This window comes from Physeter macrocephalus, chromosome 7, assembly GCF_002837175.3.
Source record: "Physeter macrocephalus isolate SW-GA chromosome 7, ASM283717v5, whole genome shotgun sequence".
Lineage (NCBI taxonomy): Eukaryota > Metazoa > Chordata > Mammalia > Artiodactyla > Physeteridae > Physeter > Physeter macrocephalus.
This window is the reverse complement of record NC_041220.1, coordinates 108,167,010-108,184,158: the sequence shown is the minus strand read 5'-3', so window position 1 is coordinate 108,184,158 and position 17,149 is coordinate 108,167,010. Positions and strand designations below refer to the sequence as shown.

Here is a 17,149-nt window from a genome sequence, read left to right as displayed (position 1 = left end):
GTGTGATCCATGTCCATGTTCTTCTTCCCTCATACGTTTTAAGTTCCAGTCCTGTAATACTCCTTTTAAAAAAACCTTCAGGATTGATGGGAGTTACTACACCAGCAGAAGTAACCCCTCTGCCTGGCCCTTTTAAAAGTTCATCTTGTACTTTTACTTGACAAATGTAGCATGAAATATTTTTCATTTTCTAGTGATTTCTATATTTTATTATAGTATGGAGACATTTCAAGAGACATTCAAGGAACTTCTGAGAATGGAGTAATTTTTCAGAAATGTGCAGTGGTGAGTATTCATAGGTAGTTTATACTTAAAGAGAAAATAGTTGAATTTGCCCAAATCATATATTAGTAGAGTTATGTAGTTAAAGAACTGGCGAATCACGTGGTTATCTACCCATGTCTGGACACCGGTGATGATACGACCCACAGGGATCTTATATTTTATATGGCAGCACCAGGACTAAGATTTTTTGGTAACAATAAAATTATTGGCAGTGAAAATCCTCTGTGATCATTTCAAATGAGAAAGTATATATTTTCTCTCAGATTTTAACATTGATATGATGCCCGACAGTTTAAAAATTCACTTAATGTCTTTTAGGTCGTTGACCCTTACTAATCTCATGAGATGGCTTTCACATGATCCTGTGTTGAGGGTCCCCAAGACCACCCTCAGGTTCAGTGCTTCCCTAGAAGGACTCACAGAACTCAGGAAAGCGGTTCTACACACACTTACAGTTTATAACAGCAAAATGATATAGATTACAGTCAGCAAAGCAAAAGGCACGTAGGACAGAGTTCTGAGCAGCCCAGGCCCTCAGCTGTCTTGCTCCCCTTCCTGGATAACATTGGTACTACCAGTTTCTCCTGTGTCCTTCTAAAGATGTTTCCAGCCACATGCACTCAGTTATGAGTGTGTGTGTGTGTATGCACGTATGTGCATACACATACTTTCCTTCTTCCCCTTTTTACATTGGTGCCAGTATTCCATACACAGAGTTTTACAACTTGCTTTTTTCATTTATTACGTTCCAGAGCTCACTCTTCTTGGGACATACATGGCTTCCCTCTCTTTTCTCAGCTCCTGTGTCCCTTTCAGCAGAGCTGGGGTGAAGGAAGGGCAGGAGTGGTGGGAGATAGGGTTCGAGAGAGGGAGCAGGGCAAGGTCGCAGAGGCCAGGTGGGGAGCCAAGCTGCTGATGGGCCACTGGCTTTGAATAGCTGAGCTATTCATTTAACTTTTTTTTTTTTTTCTGGCCTCACCACATGGCTTGGGGGAATCTCAGTTCCCCGACTAGGGATTGAACCTAGACCACAGCAGTGAAAGCCTGGAATCCTAACCACTAGGCCACCAGGGAACTCCCTAGCCCTGAGCTATTCAAACACATGGGCAGGCAGAACCCTGAAGGGGGCGACTGGCCAGGAGACAGGAGACCAGCTTGGGGCAAACCTGGAGATCAGATGGCAGTCAGAGGCCCTGGACTGGCTGGGGCTGAATCTTCGAACTAATAGAGTAAGAAAGAGCCACTGTTTGCTTTTCTTGGTGACACCAGTTGTCACAGTCTCCCCAGCCTGACTGTGGTCCTGCGCGTGGATGTTTTTTCTTCTAAGTTTCTCTGTGGGCATGGTTTCACTGCATTTCAGGGTCCCGGTTGCTTTGAAATTATCTCTGAGCAACAACAGCTTGGCAAGCCAGAGTCAAAACTCTCCTGGGGCCTTTGAAATCAAACCTGATAAATTCTGGAACCTTTGTGAGACCTTAATCCCCTCCCACGGGCACAGGTTGAGCTGGGGCCTCGTGTTGGGAAGTTGGGTTTGCCAGCAAGCCCACCCTCACTTTGCCTCCTGTCCTAGGTGTCCGTGCAGAGCCAGTGGCCGACAGCTCACGTGCGACTCTTTGTGAACAACACCAGGACGCCCACGGCTGCCAACCTCTCTGACCTGCTCTTACTGGACAACATCACCGGCCTCACCGTTAGGGAGTCGGCTGGAAACCAGACCTCAAGAGGGTTCCAGGCTTTCAGGAAGAAGTTTCTGCAAGGTAATAGCCACGTGTATGAAGTCAGGGGTGGAAAATGATGAAAATACGTACAGATACTCCCAGAGCACGGGACGTGCAGCAGGCATCTTCTTAGACACGTGACATGTGTTCATGCAGTTGGTCCTCACAACAGGTTGTACTATCAGGGCATCAGAGGAGGAGACCACTGCTCTGGGGAAGGAGAACAGCTGTTGGTCGGGGCTCAGGACAGCACTGCTCCCCCAAACCCCCATTCGTTGCCCCTGTGTGTGTCCTTCTGGGACTGCTGGTTGGTGGAAGAAATTTTTTTTCCTGCCCCGTGAAGGTTTTGGAAATGACTCGAGTGTTACATTATTGAAATACACTCAAAGGATACTTCAGACCCAAGGCTGGAAATTCTCCCTAATTCTAATACCCATTCAGATCACATCCTGCTACGCGATTAAACAAAGTATGTCAGGGGTTTTGCAATATGATTCAAGGACAGCCCTGAGTTCGTTCGCATCAAGATCCTCCAACAACGACCTGCCAGCACCTCCCTTTTGCAAATTCTCCCGGAGAAATGAAAAGTTCAGGAATGAATTCCTGACAGATAGAAATCCAAATATATTCAAGTCCAAAAGGAATTAAAACCTGAGATCAAAATTTTTGCCCTTGTAAGTTTTGAAGTCCACAGTTAAAACTCTTAAATTAAGGTTCCCCAGACCATCTTCCCATTGTTTTATTCTGTCCAGACTCCCCCCGATGGTGGTTGCTGCTGGGGTTGGGGTTCCTTCAGCAGAAGAAAGGGTGCAGCTCCTTGACTCAGAAGCTGAAATTCATTGAACCCCTATTTTTTCATATGCTTCACTTTTAAAAATTTCCAGGGAGGTAAGGGGACACGAGAGGATCATATAAACAAAATGTGGTCTATCCATACGGTGGGATATTACTCAGCAATAGAAAGGAATGAAGTACTGGTACACACTACGACATGTATGAACCTCCAAAAAAAAAAGGTTTGCTCGGGGAAAGAAACCTGACACAAAGAACACAGCTTGTATGATTTCATTTCTATGAGATGTCCAAAAAGCCCAATTAGGCCCCCAAAAGTAGATCAGTGGTTGCCTAGGGCTGGGGGTGGCTATGGAGAGTAACTGCCATTAGGCACCAGGCTACTTTTTAGGGTGATAGGGATGTTCTGAAATCAGACTGTGGTGATGGCTGTACAACTCTGTAAGTATACAAAATTCTCTAAATCTCACCCTTAGAACAGGTGAATTGGGTGATGTACAAATTTTATCTCAAAGCTGTTTTTTTTAAAAAAAGTATCACAATCTCATTTCCACATCCACCCTATTCAGACAACCAGCCGCCAGTCTCAGCCTCTGGACAGACACGGCCATGTCCCCAGAGCAGCACTCAGTATCCTCCCCAGGCCATGGCTGAGGCTTAGAGACATCCGTCAGAAAGAGCAAGGACAGAGATGTTGCTTTAGTTCACACGTGCCTTCGGTTTCTGCCAGGTATCTGGAGCCCACCTGAGAACGTCAGCTCAGTGGGAGAACTCCGCCTTTAGTAGTTACGGTGGGCACAGTCTATTTCCAACATAAGACGGAAGGGTCCCCAGGGCACGCTGGCTCTACCTCCAGAAGGTGGGGCTGAGACATCCCTGCCTCCTACAAAACTGGAAACCTGCAGTGGTGGCCACCCTGTCACCCGCTTTCGTTTGGGGTCCCTCTTTTTCCACCCATGCCTCTGGAGCCTGCTTGTTCAGCTGGGGGTGTGACTGAGTGTGGCCCCTCCCGATAGCAGAGCCGTCTTCTTCTAACCAGCCCTGGCTTCTGACTAAGGGGAGCTTTGAGTCAGAAACCCCGTCTCCTAGGAAGCTTCTCTGTTTGTGTAATTAAGCCATCGAAGGCCAGCCAGAGACCATGAGGTTGGAGGAGACCCTTCGTGAGCCTGAGTGACCTTCTCCACTGCCCCCTCCCGGGCCCAGTCTGGCACTGCTTCCCTGTGCTGCGTGCTGGGCTTTCAGAACCAGCTGGAGGTGTCGAAGCGGCAGCTAGTGTCGCCCAAAAGTCCTATAAAACTCTGTCCCAGGGCTTCCCTGGTGGCGCAGTGGTTGAGAGTCCACCTGCCGATGCAGGGGACACGGGTTCATGCCCCGGTCCAGGAAGATCCCACATGCCGCAGAGTGGCTGGACCCATGAGCCATGGCTGCTGAGCCTGCGCGTCCGGAGCCTGAGCTCTGCAATGGGAGAGGCCACAACAGTGAGAGGCCCTCATACCGCAAAAACAAACAAACAAACAAAAAACAAACAAACAAACAAACAAAACCTCTGTCCCATCATTGTGTGGATGGGATCATTGGGAACAAATAAGTCCCCACCTGGATTCAGAACAAAACAGAAAGGTTCTGGATTTCCTAAGTGTATGACATCCTGAATTAGGAGGACTGGTCTGCCCAGCCCCAGGATGGGATGGAGCCCAGGTAAAGCTCCTTGTAAGGGCACTGACAGCCCTTCCAAGTGAAAAAAGAGGGGGTCCAAGGGCACACCTGCCCAGTTTCTTCTCCCTGATAAAATGTATGTGAGATCAAAGGGGCCCTTGCTGCCGCTGTCAGCTGTGACGCCAGCCGCCTTTGGATGCTTGGCTGTGTCTGGGGTGTGGCAGGGACCCCGTTCTTGACCCACATGTGCCTTCTCTCTGAGCAGTTGGAGACTCCTTCTCCGTCAGCTACACAGCCTCGCTGGAGGCCAGAGACGTTGGGAGTGGAGAGGTCCTGTTGCTTCCTGCCCAGCTCTCCTTCCAGAGTTCATCACAGGTATTGTCTTTGTTACTTTGGTTTCTTTCTTGTCACTGTTGTTTTAGAAACCCTGGACACAACATCTGTTAGTTCATTCTTTTCTTCGTTCCATCCTTCATTTTTTCAGTGATACCCAATTCTGGATAAATGCACAGGCCCTGGAATCTCACACACTTTACCATGAATCAGTCTCCCTCGAAGCTCCTTGTGACCTTAATTACTTTAACTTCTGTGGACCTGCTTATCAAGATATGTAAACGATAGATGTTAATTTCTCATTGCTGTGTCTTGGGCGTAGTAAGCACTCAAACAAATATCTCCCATTTGTATTGGTTTGCTAGAGCTGCTGTGAAAGAGTACCACAGACCAGATGGCTCAAAAACAACAGAAATTTGTTTGTTCACAGTCCTGGAGGCTGGAAGTCCAGAGCAAGGTGTGGGCAGGGTTGGTTCCTTTTGAGGCCTCTGTCCTTGGCTTATAGATGGCTGTCTTCTCCCTGTGTCCTCACATGGTCGTGCCTCTCTGTGTGTCTGTGTCCTAGTGTCCTCTTCTTTTAAGGACACTTTTCAGGTGAGATTAGAGTTCACCTTGATGGTCTCATTTTACCTTAATCACGTGTGTAAAGGTTGTCTCCAAATACAGACACATTCTGAGATACTGGGGATTAGGGCTTCAACATATGGATTTTGGGGGGATGTGATTCAACCTGTAACCCCATTACTATTAGCACCTTCCTTTTCCATTCACTTTTTTGTTAATCCACGTAGGCAGTGAATGTGGTTGGTTGCATGACCCGTGCTACATGCTGTGCACTCCTGGGAATACAGAGGAGGAGATCTGTGCTCCGCTCGAGGCCGGAGATATTGGGAGTGGAGAGGTTCTGTTGCTTCCTGCCCAGCTCTCCTTCCAGAGTTCATCGCCGGTATTGTCTTTGTTGTCAAGACAATATTGTCAGGATCTCCGGCCTCGAGATCAAGGAGCTCGTGCTCTAGTTACTCTGGTCATTTTGTTCTGATTTCAGTCCCTGGAGAAAGTACCTTTTATAACAGACTTAGAAAATGAGGCTCCAAGGGTGACTGCCCCATGTCACGTGGCAGAATCAATATCGGACCCCACAGCTGCCGGATCCTTCCATCCAAGGCTGAGGGGCCTGTGTGCAATGTTTCTGCTGCAATAAGAAAAATAGTCCTGGATAAAATTAAATAAAATGAAAGATTCCCAAAAGGTAAAGACCAGATATGAAAAAACTGTATAAAACTGTCAGAAAAGACAAATGTCTCAGAACACAATTAAGTGCAAAGTCAAGAACAGAGGACAAAGCAGGATACAAAAAATGGAGATAAAATGGCCCAGAAGAAATACCATCCGAATTTCAAAGGACAGGAAACCAAATATGTTAAAATCAAAATTTAAGATAAGGCAACAGTCAGAAACCAACAGTGAGAAACTCAGAAACCCAGTGAAATTGGAAGCCTCCACCTCCTCGTGTAGGGAGGGGATGTTAGGCCAGGGCGGCTTCACCTGCCCGAAGAGCCTGGGGAGGCTGGTGGGGCAGCAGGAGGCATGAGGTCCGGGGCCTCCCACTCCAGGGCGACCTCCTTGGCTGTCACCCCCTGACGGGTCCTGTCCGTTGCTTTGCTTGGTGCCTGTCTGTGTCATATCAACCCCATCCCCCCAGTAAACCCCCATCCACCACTAGAATGTCACTCCATGAGACCAGGGACCCCATTGGCCCTATTCCCAGGTGTGTTCTCAGTGCCAAAAAAATAGAGCCCCACCCACACTAGTTGCTCAGTAAATATTTGTTGAGTGAAGGAATGAATAGATCAGTGAACTAATGGTTCTTGGGCAGGTGTGGTTTTTTTGCTTTTTTAACTTCTCTGAGCCTCTAGTTTCTCATCAGTAAAAGGGAGATTGTTCTATAGTCTCCAGTCTCTTGTGGGGATAAAAGAGATGATTTTATATTTGCACGTGGCCTGCAGTTTCTTTCCATCCCCTTCCAAGCCTTCAGGTGCTCTCTGGGCAGTTCTGTAGACAGAGTGGAGAGTCCCCCCCGCCCACCTGGAGATTCCATGTGTTGTAGGTTCCTGCCTGCGTTAGACTGTCAGCATCACCCTTCCTGGCCCTGCCTTAGAAAAGGCCCGTGGAAGGCCGACGTTTGCTGAGTGGATCAGTGCTGATGATGGTGAGCGGCTCCTATGCCTCGTTCTCCAATCCGTTCACCCATTTGGACTTCACAGTTTCTTTGGGTGACTCCTAGGCCTTCCTGCTTGACGGCAAGAAGGTCCAGTGTAGGGCTTCCCTGGTGGCGCAGTGGTTGAGAGTCCGCCTGCCGATGCAGGGGACGCGGGTTCGCGCCCCGGTCCGGGAGGATCCCACGTGCCGCGGAGCGGCTGGGCCCGTGAGCCATGGCCGCTGGGCCTGCGCGTCCGGAGCCTGTGCTCCGCGGCTCTGCAACGGGAGAGGCCAGGGCCGGGAGAGGCCACAGCGGGGAGAGGCCCGCGTACCGCAAAAAAAAAAAAAAAAAAAAAGAAAGTCCAGTGTATTTGGGGCTGAAGATGATCAAAGTTTGAGTGAGACTCACGACAGTTCCCCAAGAGAACTACCCTGCTTGTCAGCCGTAACGAGGCTCACACTGCAAATGGGAGAATAAAGGAGTTATTTAAAACTGCAGGCGCCCAACTGAAATTCTTCAAGTTAGTGTGGAGCTGGTGTCTGGTATTTCAGAGGTGGGAACGCTGTCCTCGCTGTGTTTTCAGAACAGTTCAGTGTCTCTGAGTTTCCGTTTTCCCACCTAAGAAATGAGAGGGGTAGGAAGACTCCCCGCCATCTCTTCTAGTTCTGACACTTTCACATGGTATGAGAGCCCTGGAGAGGGTAATAAAAATAGTTACCACTTACTAATCCTCACAGCATGAAGTAGGTACTGTCAGAAATGCATTGTGTTTAGATCTGGAAACTACTTTCTCAAACACACACACACAGATGTGCACACATGCACGCACATGGTTACACACACATGCACACACATGCACGTGGATATGCACATGGATGCACACATGTGCATGTGGATATGCACACACACACATGGATACACATGCGTGCACGTGGGTATGCACACATGCACACATGTGCGCGTGGGTGTGCACACATACACACATGCACATGGATACACACATGCACGTGGATACACACATGCACATGGATACACACATGCACGTGGATATGCACACATGCACCTCAAATTCATACAAGGGTAGATGAGACAGGACCTAGATGAAGGGAGGTCAAAGAGGGGAACATCTAGAACATTCATCTCCAATTCCTTACCATTTATTGTATAAACATCCTGCCCACTGGATACACACACATGCACACACATGCACGTGGTTATGCACACATGCACATGGATGCACACATGTGCGTGTGGAAATGCACACATACACATGCACATGGATACACATGCGTGCACGTGGGTATGCACACATGCACACTTGTGCGCGTGGGTGTGCACACATACACACATGCACATGGATACACACATGCACGTGGATATGCACACATGCACCTCAAATTCATACAAGGGTAGATGAGACAGGACCTCGATGAAGGGAGGTCAAAGTGGGGAAAATCTAGAACATTCATCTCCAATTCCTTACCATTTATTGTATAAACATCCTGCCCACCTTATAAAACCATCACTGGATCTCACGTGGTCCATGTCGTTTCCTGACTTCAGGCTGTGGTCTAAAACATGTTCTCAAGCCTTGAAGTTTATGTAGGCGCGGGGCTGAGGATTCATGTTTTGCAGAGATGAAGCCCCTTTCTGCTGAGACTTTGAGTGTCAGGAAACACAGGGAGGAGGGAGACAGGACCTCGATGAAGGGAGGTCAAAGTGGGGAAAATCTAGAACATTCATCTCCAATTCCTTACCATTTATTGTATAAACATCCTGCCCACCTTATAAAACCATCACTGGCTCTCACGTGGTCCATGTTGTTTCCTGACTTCAGGCTGTGATCTAAAACATGTTCTCAAGCCTTGAAGTTTATGTAGGCGCGGGGCTGAGGATTCATGTTTTGCAGAGATGAAGCCCCTTTCTGCTGAGACTTTGAGTGTCAGGAAACACAGGGAGGAGGGACCCAGAGGGAGTGAAGAGAGAGGAAACTGGCCTTTGAACCCACTAGTTCAGGAGACCCTGAAACTCACAGGGCACCATGAATATTCCGAAGCACAGACAATTCAGGAACAGAAAGGGCCAAGAGATTGCTTCGTAGGTGTCTCTTCTTTAAAGACCTGTTTATTTGTTTGTTTCTTAAAATTTCCATTTCCCTCCGGAAAAAGAAAGCTTGTGGCATTTCGACTTCCCTTGGAAGCCTCCATCAGCTTGTCCTGCTGGCCCATGATGCATTTGGGATGCCCCAGTGCTCCCAGTGTGGCTGCTGTAACAACTGTAGGCCATGATCAGGAGGTTTCCTACCTCAGCTGGACCATCACTCAGGTCAAGGGAAAATGCCTCCAAGTGGCCGTGATAGGATTACACAGGGGTTGCCTAGCTCACTGGACTTCGGGCTCCAAGTCTCCAGGCCAGGTTACCTACATTGATACAACCACCCATCACCACCTGCTACACCCAATAACAGTAATACTTTCACAGCACTCCTCCCTATGTGCCAGGCACTCTTCTAATTAATCCTCACAGCAACCCACCGAGTTGAATATAATTCCCATTGTACAGATGAGGAAACTGAGGCACAGAGAGGTCAATAACTTGTCCAAAACCAGAGTGCTGGAGAGTGATAGAGCCAGGCATGAACCGGGGTAGTCTGGTTCTCTCCAGACTACCCTGCACTGCCTTTCAGTTGCAAGATATTCTGACTCTACCCCCAGGAAGAAGTATGATCTCATGCTGAGTCTTCTCAGATACCACATGGCTGGACAGATAGCAGTCATAACGCTCACCCTTCATTTTTCCATTTCCTATGTTTTCTAAGCAGAGGAGTATTAGAAGGTATTGGGAGGGGACACATAGGGAGTTGGGGTTTAGGGGTGTTGGGAGCATTGGAAAGAGAGCTGACAATCGGAGCAATGACATCAGAGCCTGTGATTCTCTCCCCCTTCCTGAAGGGTACAGATTAGATCCCGGAGGGTGAAGGTGGCTGCTCCAGGTCACAGGGCGGGTAAGCTTCAGGGTCATCCCTCACCCCAGCCCTACCTGACCCTAACCCCAAGTGTTTCACCACCAGGGCACACTGCCTGGGTTTCCCTGGCAATTAGGGAAACTGGTGTTTGGATTTCACACACGCCCCTAGGAGAGAAGGAGGCATCACAGTTTCATAGACCTTTCCCCCAAAGGGACTTTAAGACCTCCACAAGCCTCCACCTGCAAAGTCAAGGGCCCAGTGTTGCTCCAGGCGCGGTGGGTTGGTGGGTCGGAGACACGAAACGTTACCCCGTGTCTCAGATGCCAAAACCTATTTACTGAAGTGCTTTCTTTTTTCTTTTTCTAGAACAGAGCCCAGCTAAAAGCCCTTTTCACCATAACAACAGAAGAAAAGATAACGGTAGGAGAAAATCTTTCACCTGGACACCCGCTTTATGGCCCCAGTGTGTCTTTTTATGCCTTTGGTGTGTGGTCTCTTGCTGTCCTCAGAGCCAAGGGTAGGGGCCTACCGCTGGCCTTAGCCTCCCAGACACGAGCCAAGGCTGGGGGCTCTGTGCAGTCTGGGGTCCCCCAGTGTGGCCTGAGGCTGTCTGGCTAGTTTCCTGGATGACCCTTTCATCTGGGCAAGACGGGTCGGTCACTGCCTGCACAGGCTGGGGCCTCACCCACCCATCAGACGGCTGGTACCCGCCCTGCAGTGTTCACCCCACGGCTAGTGGGTGGTCATGTTTTGTCTTCCCAGAGCTGCCCAGGGCCCTGCAGGCCTGCTTCTGCTGTTCAGCATTAACATTTCTGCATTTTTGTTCATCATTCAATCACCCGCAGCTCATGCCTTCACTCATTCACATGTTCATCAAGTGTTTATTCACTATATAACCACGCTCCACATTTCTTAAGCACCTACTAGGTGCCAGGCATCCTAAGCAGTCTTCATTTGCTGAATTGTGACATCTTCACCATAATCTGAGGGGATAGATTGTATTTTAAATCACCTCCATTTCATAGATGGAGAAACTGAGGCACACATCATTTGCCCAAGGTCACATGGCTAGTGTATCAGTGTTCCCAAGACCACTCCCAGGTGCAGTGATTCCCTAGGAGGGCTCACAGGACCGCACACATAGTCTTACTCAGGCTGATTTATGACAGAGAAAGGATGCAAAGCAGAATCAGCAAAGGGAACAGAGACTCAGGGCGCGGTCTGGAGGACACCAGGTGCAGGCTTCCAGGGTCCTCCCCCAGTGGAGACACGTAGGACACGCTTAATTCCCCTGGCATCAAGTTGTGACAGCACATGTGAAGTGCTGTCTACCAGGGAAGCTCCTTAGAGACCCAGTGCCAGGGTTTGTACTGGGAGCTGGGCACAGGGCACCCTCTGCCTGGTACCTCCCAGGAGGACAGCATGTATTCAGTGTACACCACATCCTTTGCCCAACAGTTTAGGCCCTGTGAGCCCCTCTTATCAGGAGATGGTGGGAACCCTCTGAAACCTGAGTTCCCAGACACCAGCCAAGATCCAGCACCTTGAGCAGGCCTCCCAGAGGATGGAAGTCTCAGGCCTGCTGTGTGAACGCCACTCAGCACAGGTAGTGTTAGAACAAGATATGAACCCAGGCCCTTTGGCTCCAGAGCCCTGCTGCTGGGCAGTGGGCCACACGGCCTCCTAGTGAGCCGAATGCCTGCACAGATGAGGCCGGCTCAAAACCCGAGTCAGGCACACAGGTGCAGACAGTTCTCCTGGCTGGTCTGTGAGCTCCTGCCAGGCGGCACCGTGTCTGATTCTTTCTTGTGTCCCGCACGGTGCCTTACATTGTGGGTGGCACTCAACAGGTAAATATCCCATGACTGAGCTGATTGTCGTCCATGCTGTGTGATTGCAGTCAAGGTCAGAGAACATTCATTTAATCAGTATTTATGAGCCCTTTCTCCGTGGCCCAGACCTTCTCACCTGGATGGAGACGAACCATACCCAGGTCTTCAGGGCTGTCTCCAGCTCATTGCCTTCAGGAAGAAATAGGCATAGGTGGCCCCCCTGGGCTGCAGACCCATGGATGCAAGGCTTGGCCGTGGAGCAATGGGTTGGATTTCAGCCCCACCGGCCCCTGGGCCAGGTGACCTCTGCCTGTGGACCACGTTCAAGGAGGTCATTATTGAGTGGGGAGATGAGACATATGCAGGTGATGGCCCTAGAGTGTTGTGGGAACAACAGGCTCTTGCACCAGAGGCCTGGACTTGGCATCCCTGTTTTTCCGCTGATTGTATGTGACCTTGGGCACATTACTTACCTCCCTGGACCTCAGTATCCTGGCTATAAAATGAGGATAATAATAGTACCCACTTCATAGGGTGGTCGTCAAAGTAAACGGATTGATGCAGGCAAAGCACTCGGCACAGTGCCTTGCATTCTGTGAGCGCTCAATAAACATCGTCAGTATTATTACGCATGGAAATAACACTGCTGTGCAAGTGTTCTGTGTTAATTGCGAAAAGAATGTTATGTATCAGGGTCTCAAGCTTAAATTCCCACGAGGGCCGCGCCGGTGCTGTAAGTGTGTGAGTCAGGCCCACGCAAGATTCTAGGGCGCAGTGGAGTCTGAGGCAGCCTGGGGATTCCGGTCGACCATCACCCACCATCCCTCCCCCACACTGAGACATTAAACAAGGGCAAAAAGCCAAACAAACCATGTACATCAGCTGTGACCGAGCTTGTGAGGTTGTGACCCAACATAGGTGTTGGGGGTACTGACAAGGGAGAAAGGGTGGGCTCGGCGGGCTGGGTGGATGACAGGCCTCTTGGAGGAGGTAAGAATTCACTTGGATCTTAAAGGAAGAGTTAATTAAGGGTGGAGGAGAGGTTTCTAAAATATGTATCTGAAGATCTGACGTCAAGGTTAAGCCTGTTTGACTGTAGGTTGGACGTGAACCAAGCTTTACTGGGCTCGAGCACAGTGCCTGGCACCTTTTAGGTATACGTAAGGAGGAGGCTCAGCCCTTGCCAGCTGCAGCGTGTGTTCTAGCACGGTTGACTTGGGCACCTGCAAAGATAACGTCGTTATACTAGGAGAGTGTGACAGTGATGAACAGGAGCTCAGCAGTGAGGTATAAGCTCCTCTGACATTTTTATCAAGCAGTTAAAAAATACAAAGCAAAGACGTTGAGTAACCCATTGTGTAAACTGGGAACTGCAGCACTTGGAAGAGACGCCATCACCTCCTTAATTTCTTATTAATTTCCTGAGGGTGAAACTGATATATGTCAACTAAGACCCCAAGAAGTCTTCTTACCCTTTCTGCCTCCTGGATGAATAGAGAGGAAAAGAATCACTCCACCCTGTGCCGGACATTGAGTGCAGTTGTTCTTTTTAAAAAAAATTTTATTGAAGTATAATTGATTTACAATGTTGTGTTAATTTCTGCTGTACAGCAGAGTGACTCAGTTATATATATATATACTTTTTCGTATTCTTTTCCATTGTAGTTTATCACAGGATATTGAGTATAGTTTCCAGTGCTATACAGTAGGACCTTGTTTATCCTATGGATAGTGGTTGAGTGGAGGTGTTCTGATTGAGCTGGACTTCACTCCAGCTTCTTGTAGTGAAGCTGGGCACCCTGACAGGCACCAGAAGAACAGGTCACCATATTTCGCTGCAAGGATCTGAATCTAATCAAGAGAGGGACATTTAAACCAATTGTTATGTCACCCAAATTCATTTGGAGTATAATTCGAATAATAACAATAATAGTGGAATTTGGGGGAGTAATGTGATCAAATCAATCAAAGTTTCACCTGGAAATATAAATTTACAAAGCTAGATGAGAAAATTTTGAAACGAAGAGTAACAAAGGAGGATTTGCCCTAGCAGATATAAAAAATTAGAAAGCTATATTAATGCTTTATTTATTCAGGTCCTGCAAAAAAAGTCAGACCAGTGGAACAAAATAGAATATCTACACATATGTACACATGATAAAATGATATTTCAAATCAACGGAAAGAGAATGTCTGATTCATAAATTTGGGGGGCAACTGACAGGATCTTTTGGAAGAGAAATGAAGATGAATTCCCTCAACAGATTTAAATCTAAATGGATAAAACAATTTTTAAAGAGTGAATATCAGTTAATATGCTATGAAAAAAACCATGGGGGAAAACCATGGGTCTGAGTACACAAAATAGTTGAAAACTTTACATTTGAAAACAGTATTAAGAAAGGTAAGGGGTAAACTTGGGAAAATATTTGTAGCATACATTAAAAAGGATTAATGTCTTTATAATATAAAGAGCTCCTATTCATTAATAAGATAAAGAATGCCTCAGTAGATAGCTATGTACGATATGAGAACTTCTCAAACACAAAGATTTACAATGTGTGCCCTTGAGCACAGTGGAGGGAGCATGTAACTCCACTGGCAAAATCATGTGGCTTTGGTTTTAGCTCACAGGGCTGGAAGCATGCAGTCGCATATCATCACGTCTGCCTTCTCTGGGTCACTTCTTCTTTGGATGACTTACCAGCCTTCTGCCTGTTCAGTCCTGCTCCCCTCCAGCCCATCATCCTGAAACACCAGCCTGCTCACTTTCTATTCTGGAGGGGCTCCCCATTGCCTGCTGGATAAAGCCCAATTCCCTTAAGTTAGGATTCAGGCTCCATCAGGAAAGGTGACCTCTGCTATCTCCCTGTGCCGTGGGGTTCCTGTGTTTTCCACATCGCTCTGGTTTTACACATGCTGATCTTTTCCTTCCTGTCCTCTGGCAGCTCGTAAACATCCTGCAGGACCCTGACCAACTTTCTCCACCCCTGTGATTCCTTCACATCCCCCAAGCAGGCTGGTGGCACCCCTTGCTGGGATCCAGGGGCATTGGGACATCTGATAAACCTTGTCATTCTGTGACATTGAGATTATTTCCCTGGTTGGCACTTAATACATTTTTGTTGGCATCAGAATAGAATTTTTGCCCAGCGGGAGACTTTAAAGATTATCTAGTTTTACTTCCTCATTGAAGAGTTAAAAAAAACTCAGGTCCTGAGAGGCTTTGGGAACTGGCCAAGGTCCTGAAGCTTGATACAACGTTGAGGAATGGAATCATGCTGTGCAGTTTGTTCTGTAGTCCAAGCCTTATTCACTGGATTGTAACTTACAGACCTCTATTAGTGAGTGTGATTGTCTCTGTTTATGGTTACCTTCAAGCTCTTGCTCTTGCCAGAGTTATCAGAGTCTCTGCCCTCAGAGCTGCCCCTCAAGGGCTGTGGGACAAGGGTCAGCAAGTCACTGACTCCTCTGCTTCTTCAAGCAGTTGAAGGACTTCAACTAAATTACTCCTAAAATGTCTTTCAGAGAAATCATTCTGTAAGCTCTCCCCTTCAAACTTTTCCTGGTTTGGGGAGGGGGTGGGATTTAATATATGTCTATTATGGACACTTTAAACAAACAACCCCTACACACACACACACACACACACACACACAGACACAAGGAGAAAGTTAGAAGAATAAGATAACATTTCTTCATATCCCCACCACCAGAGATAACCATTGCTAGCATGGTAGTTTCTTGCCTTCTGCAAGTCCATAAATATATTTATTACATAATTGAAGTCAAATTGTATAAACAATTTTTCCTCCTGCTCTTGCAACTTGTTATTGGATTTTAAGCATTTAAAGCATTTCTTTTGAAAGTCTTTTTTGGTCTGGCATTGCTCTTCATAAATGCAGTGGTGGAACTCATCAAAGGAATCTGCTACCAGCTAATATGTGATTAAAGTGGTGGTAATAACGGATTCTTTTCCAGAGACAAGAAGGAAAGTTAGTGCGGGCTCTGGGGATAAGACAGCTGGGGTCACTGAGCCACCTCTTTTTCTTTATTCTTAGATAATGAAGTTTAAGGTAGATAGGCTATTTGAAATTCTGTACTTACAATGATTATCAGTGGAATTTGTCTGCAAGATTTTTGCCCTCATTTTACAGATGGGGAAACTGCAGCTTAGGGAGGGAAAGGCTCAGGGTCCCACAGTGTGGTAGGGGAGGAGCTGAGAGTTGAACCCCCAGTGAGGGCCCAAGTCCGTGGTCTTTAAGAGTATGTTCTGCTGCTTCCCATAGCGTTGTTTCTGGTCCTCATCATTTCTCCATTGGCTGTGTCATCCAGGTTCACCCTCCTCCAGGCTGAAGTCACACAGCATATGGATTTCTCTTTCTAAAATACTGATATGACCGTGTTACTTCCTGGCTTAAAACCCTGCAGGGAGCCCCCTAAGCCTGTAGGATGATGTCGTAAATCCCTAACCTTCTCTTGAAGGCCCTCTGGGACCTGGGCTGTGTCTTGCCATCTGCAAGTTCTGCTCCTGTTTTTCCCTATGCCTGGCTCAGCCTCGTCCTCTCCCCACGGGTCACCTCTTGGAAGGTCTTTGTCCTTTGAGCTGGGTTAGGGGCTGCCCCTCTTCTCTCCTTGCCCTAGTCACACATGTCGCCCCAGCCTGCATGCCTGGCCATTCCTCTATAGGATGCTGAGCTCCTCAGAGCAGGGCCTGGGTCTCTTTCCTCCTTGTCTTTCCTTGTCGAGAAAGGTTACCACCACATCTAAACACTGAGTCAAACCTGACAGTAACTGTGATGTAGCCACTTCATAGAAATTTTCAGGTAAATGGAATTAGAGCAAAGCTTGATTTTTGCACCCATGAAGTGTGAATTCTGTATTTAAAGCATTGTTCTAAAGATTAAAAAGGAATTACTTGGCCTCTGATGAAAGTTCAATAAAGACGTTGATAGTTAAGCGTAGTTTTGAAGGGAAGGCTTTTGGCCAGAGACTCAGGAATTCTAAAATTCTGCCCTGCTAGTCACTTACTCCAAAAGCGTGAGCTGTATACTCAGAGAGGGAATCAAAATGTTCACAGCGGCACAAGCCCCTGATGACTCAATGCAGGGCTCCTGGTAAAAGGCCAGGCTGGAGCCTGAGCCCTGGAGAGGCAGCTGCGGTCTGAAGACTACTGCCTAGACGGCGGGGTGTGAATCCTGGGTCTGTTACTTATTAGCTCTGTGACCTTGGGCCATTTATTTAACTTATTTATACTTTAGCATTGTAGTCTGTAAAATATGGCTTAAAATAGTGCCCACTTTATGCTATTGCCATGGGGAGTGAATGGATAAAGCATGTAAAGCACTTGGAACTATCCTTGGCA

The 17,149-nt window shown here is 47.7% G+C and overlaps 1 protein-coding gene across 1 annotated transcript in view; it reads left to right on the top strand.

Annotated features, from left to right (window-relative positions):
• Positions 1–17,149, top strand: part of EVC2 (EvC ciliary complex subunit 2) — a 150,303-nt gene that overhangs the window by 13,496 nt on the left and 119,658 nt on the right. Inside the window, exons 4-7 of the mRNA XM_024119544.2 lie at positions 217–285; positions 1,856–2,042; positions 4,717–4,826; positions 10,319–10,372. Coding sequence (XP_023975312.1) covers positions 217–285; positions 1,856–2,042; positions 4,717–4,826; positions 10,319–10,372 — 420 coding nt within the window. The remainder of the gene's footprint in view (positions 1–216; positions 286–1,855; positions 2,043–4,716; positions 4,827–10,318; positions 10,373–17,149) is intronic.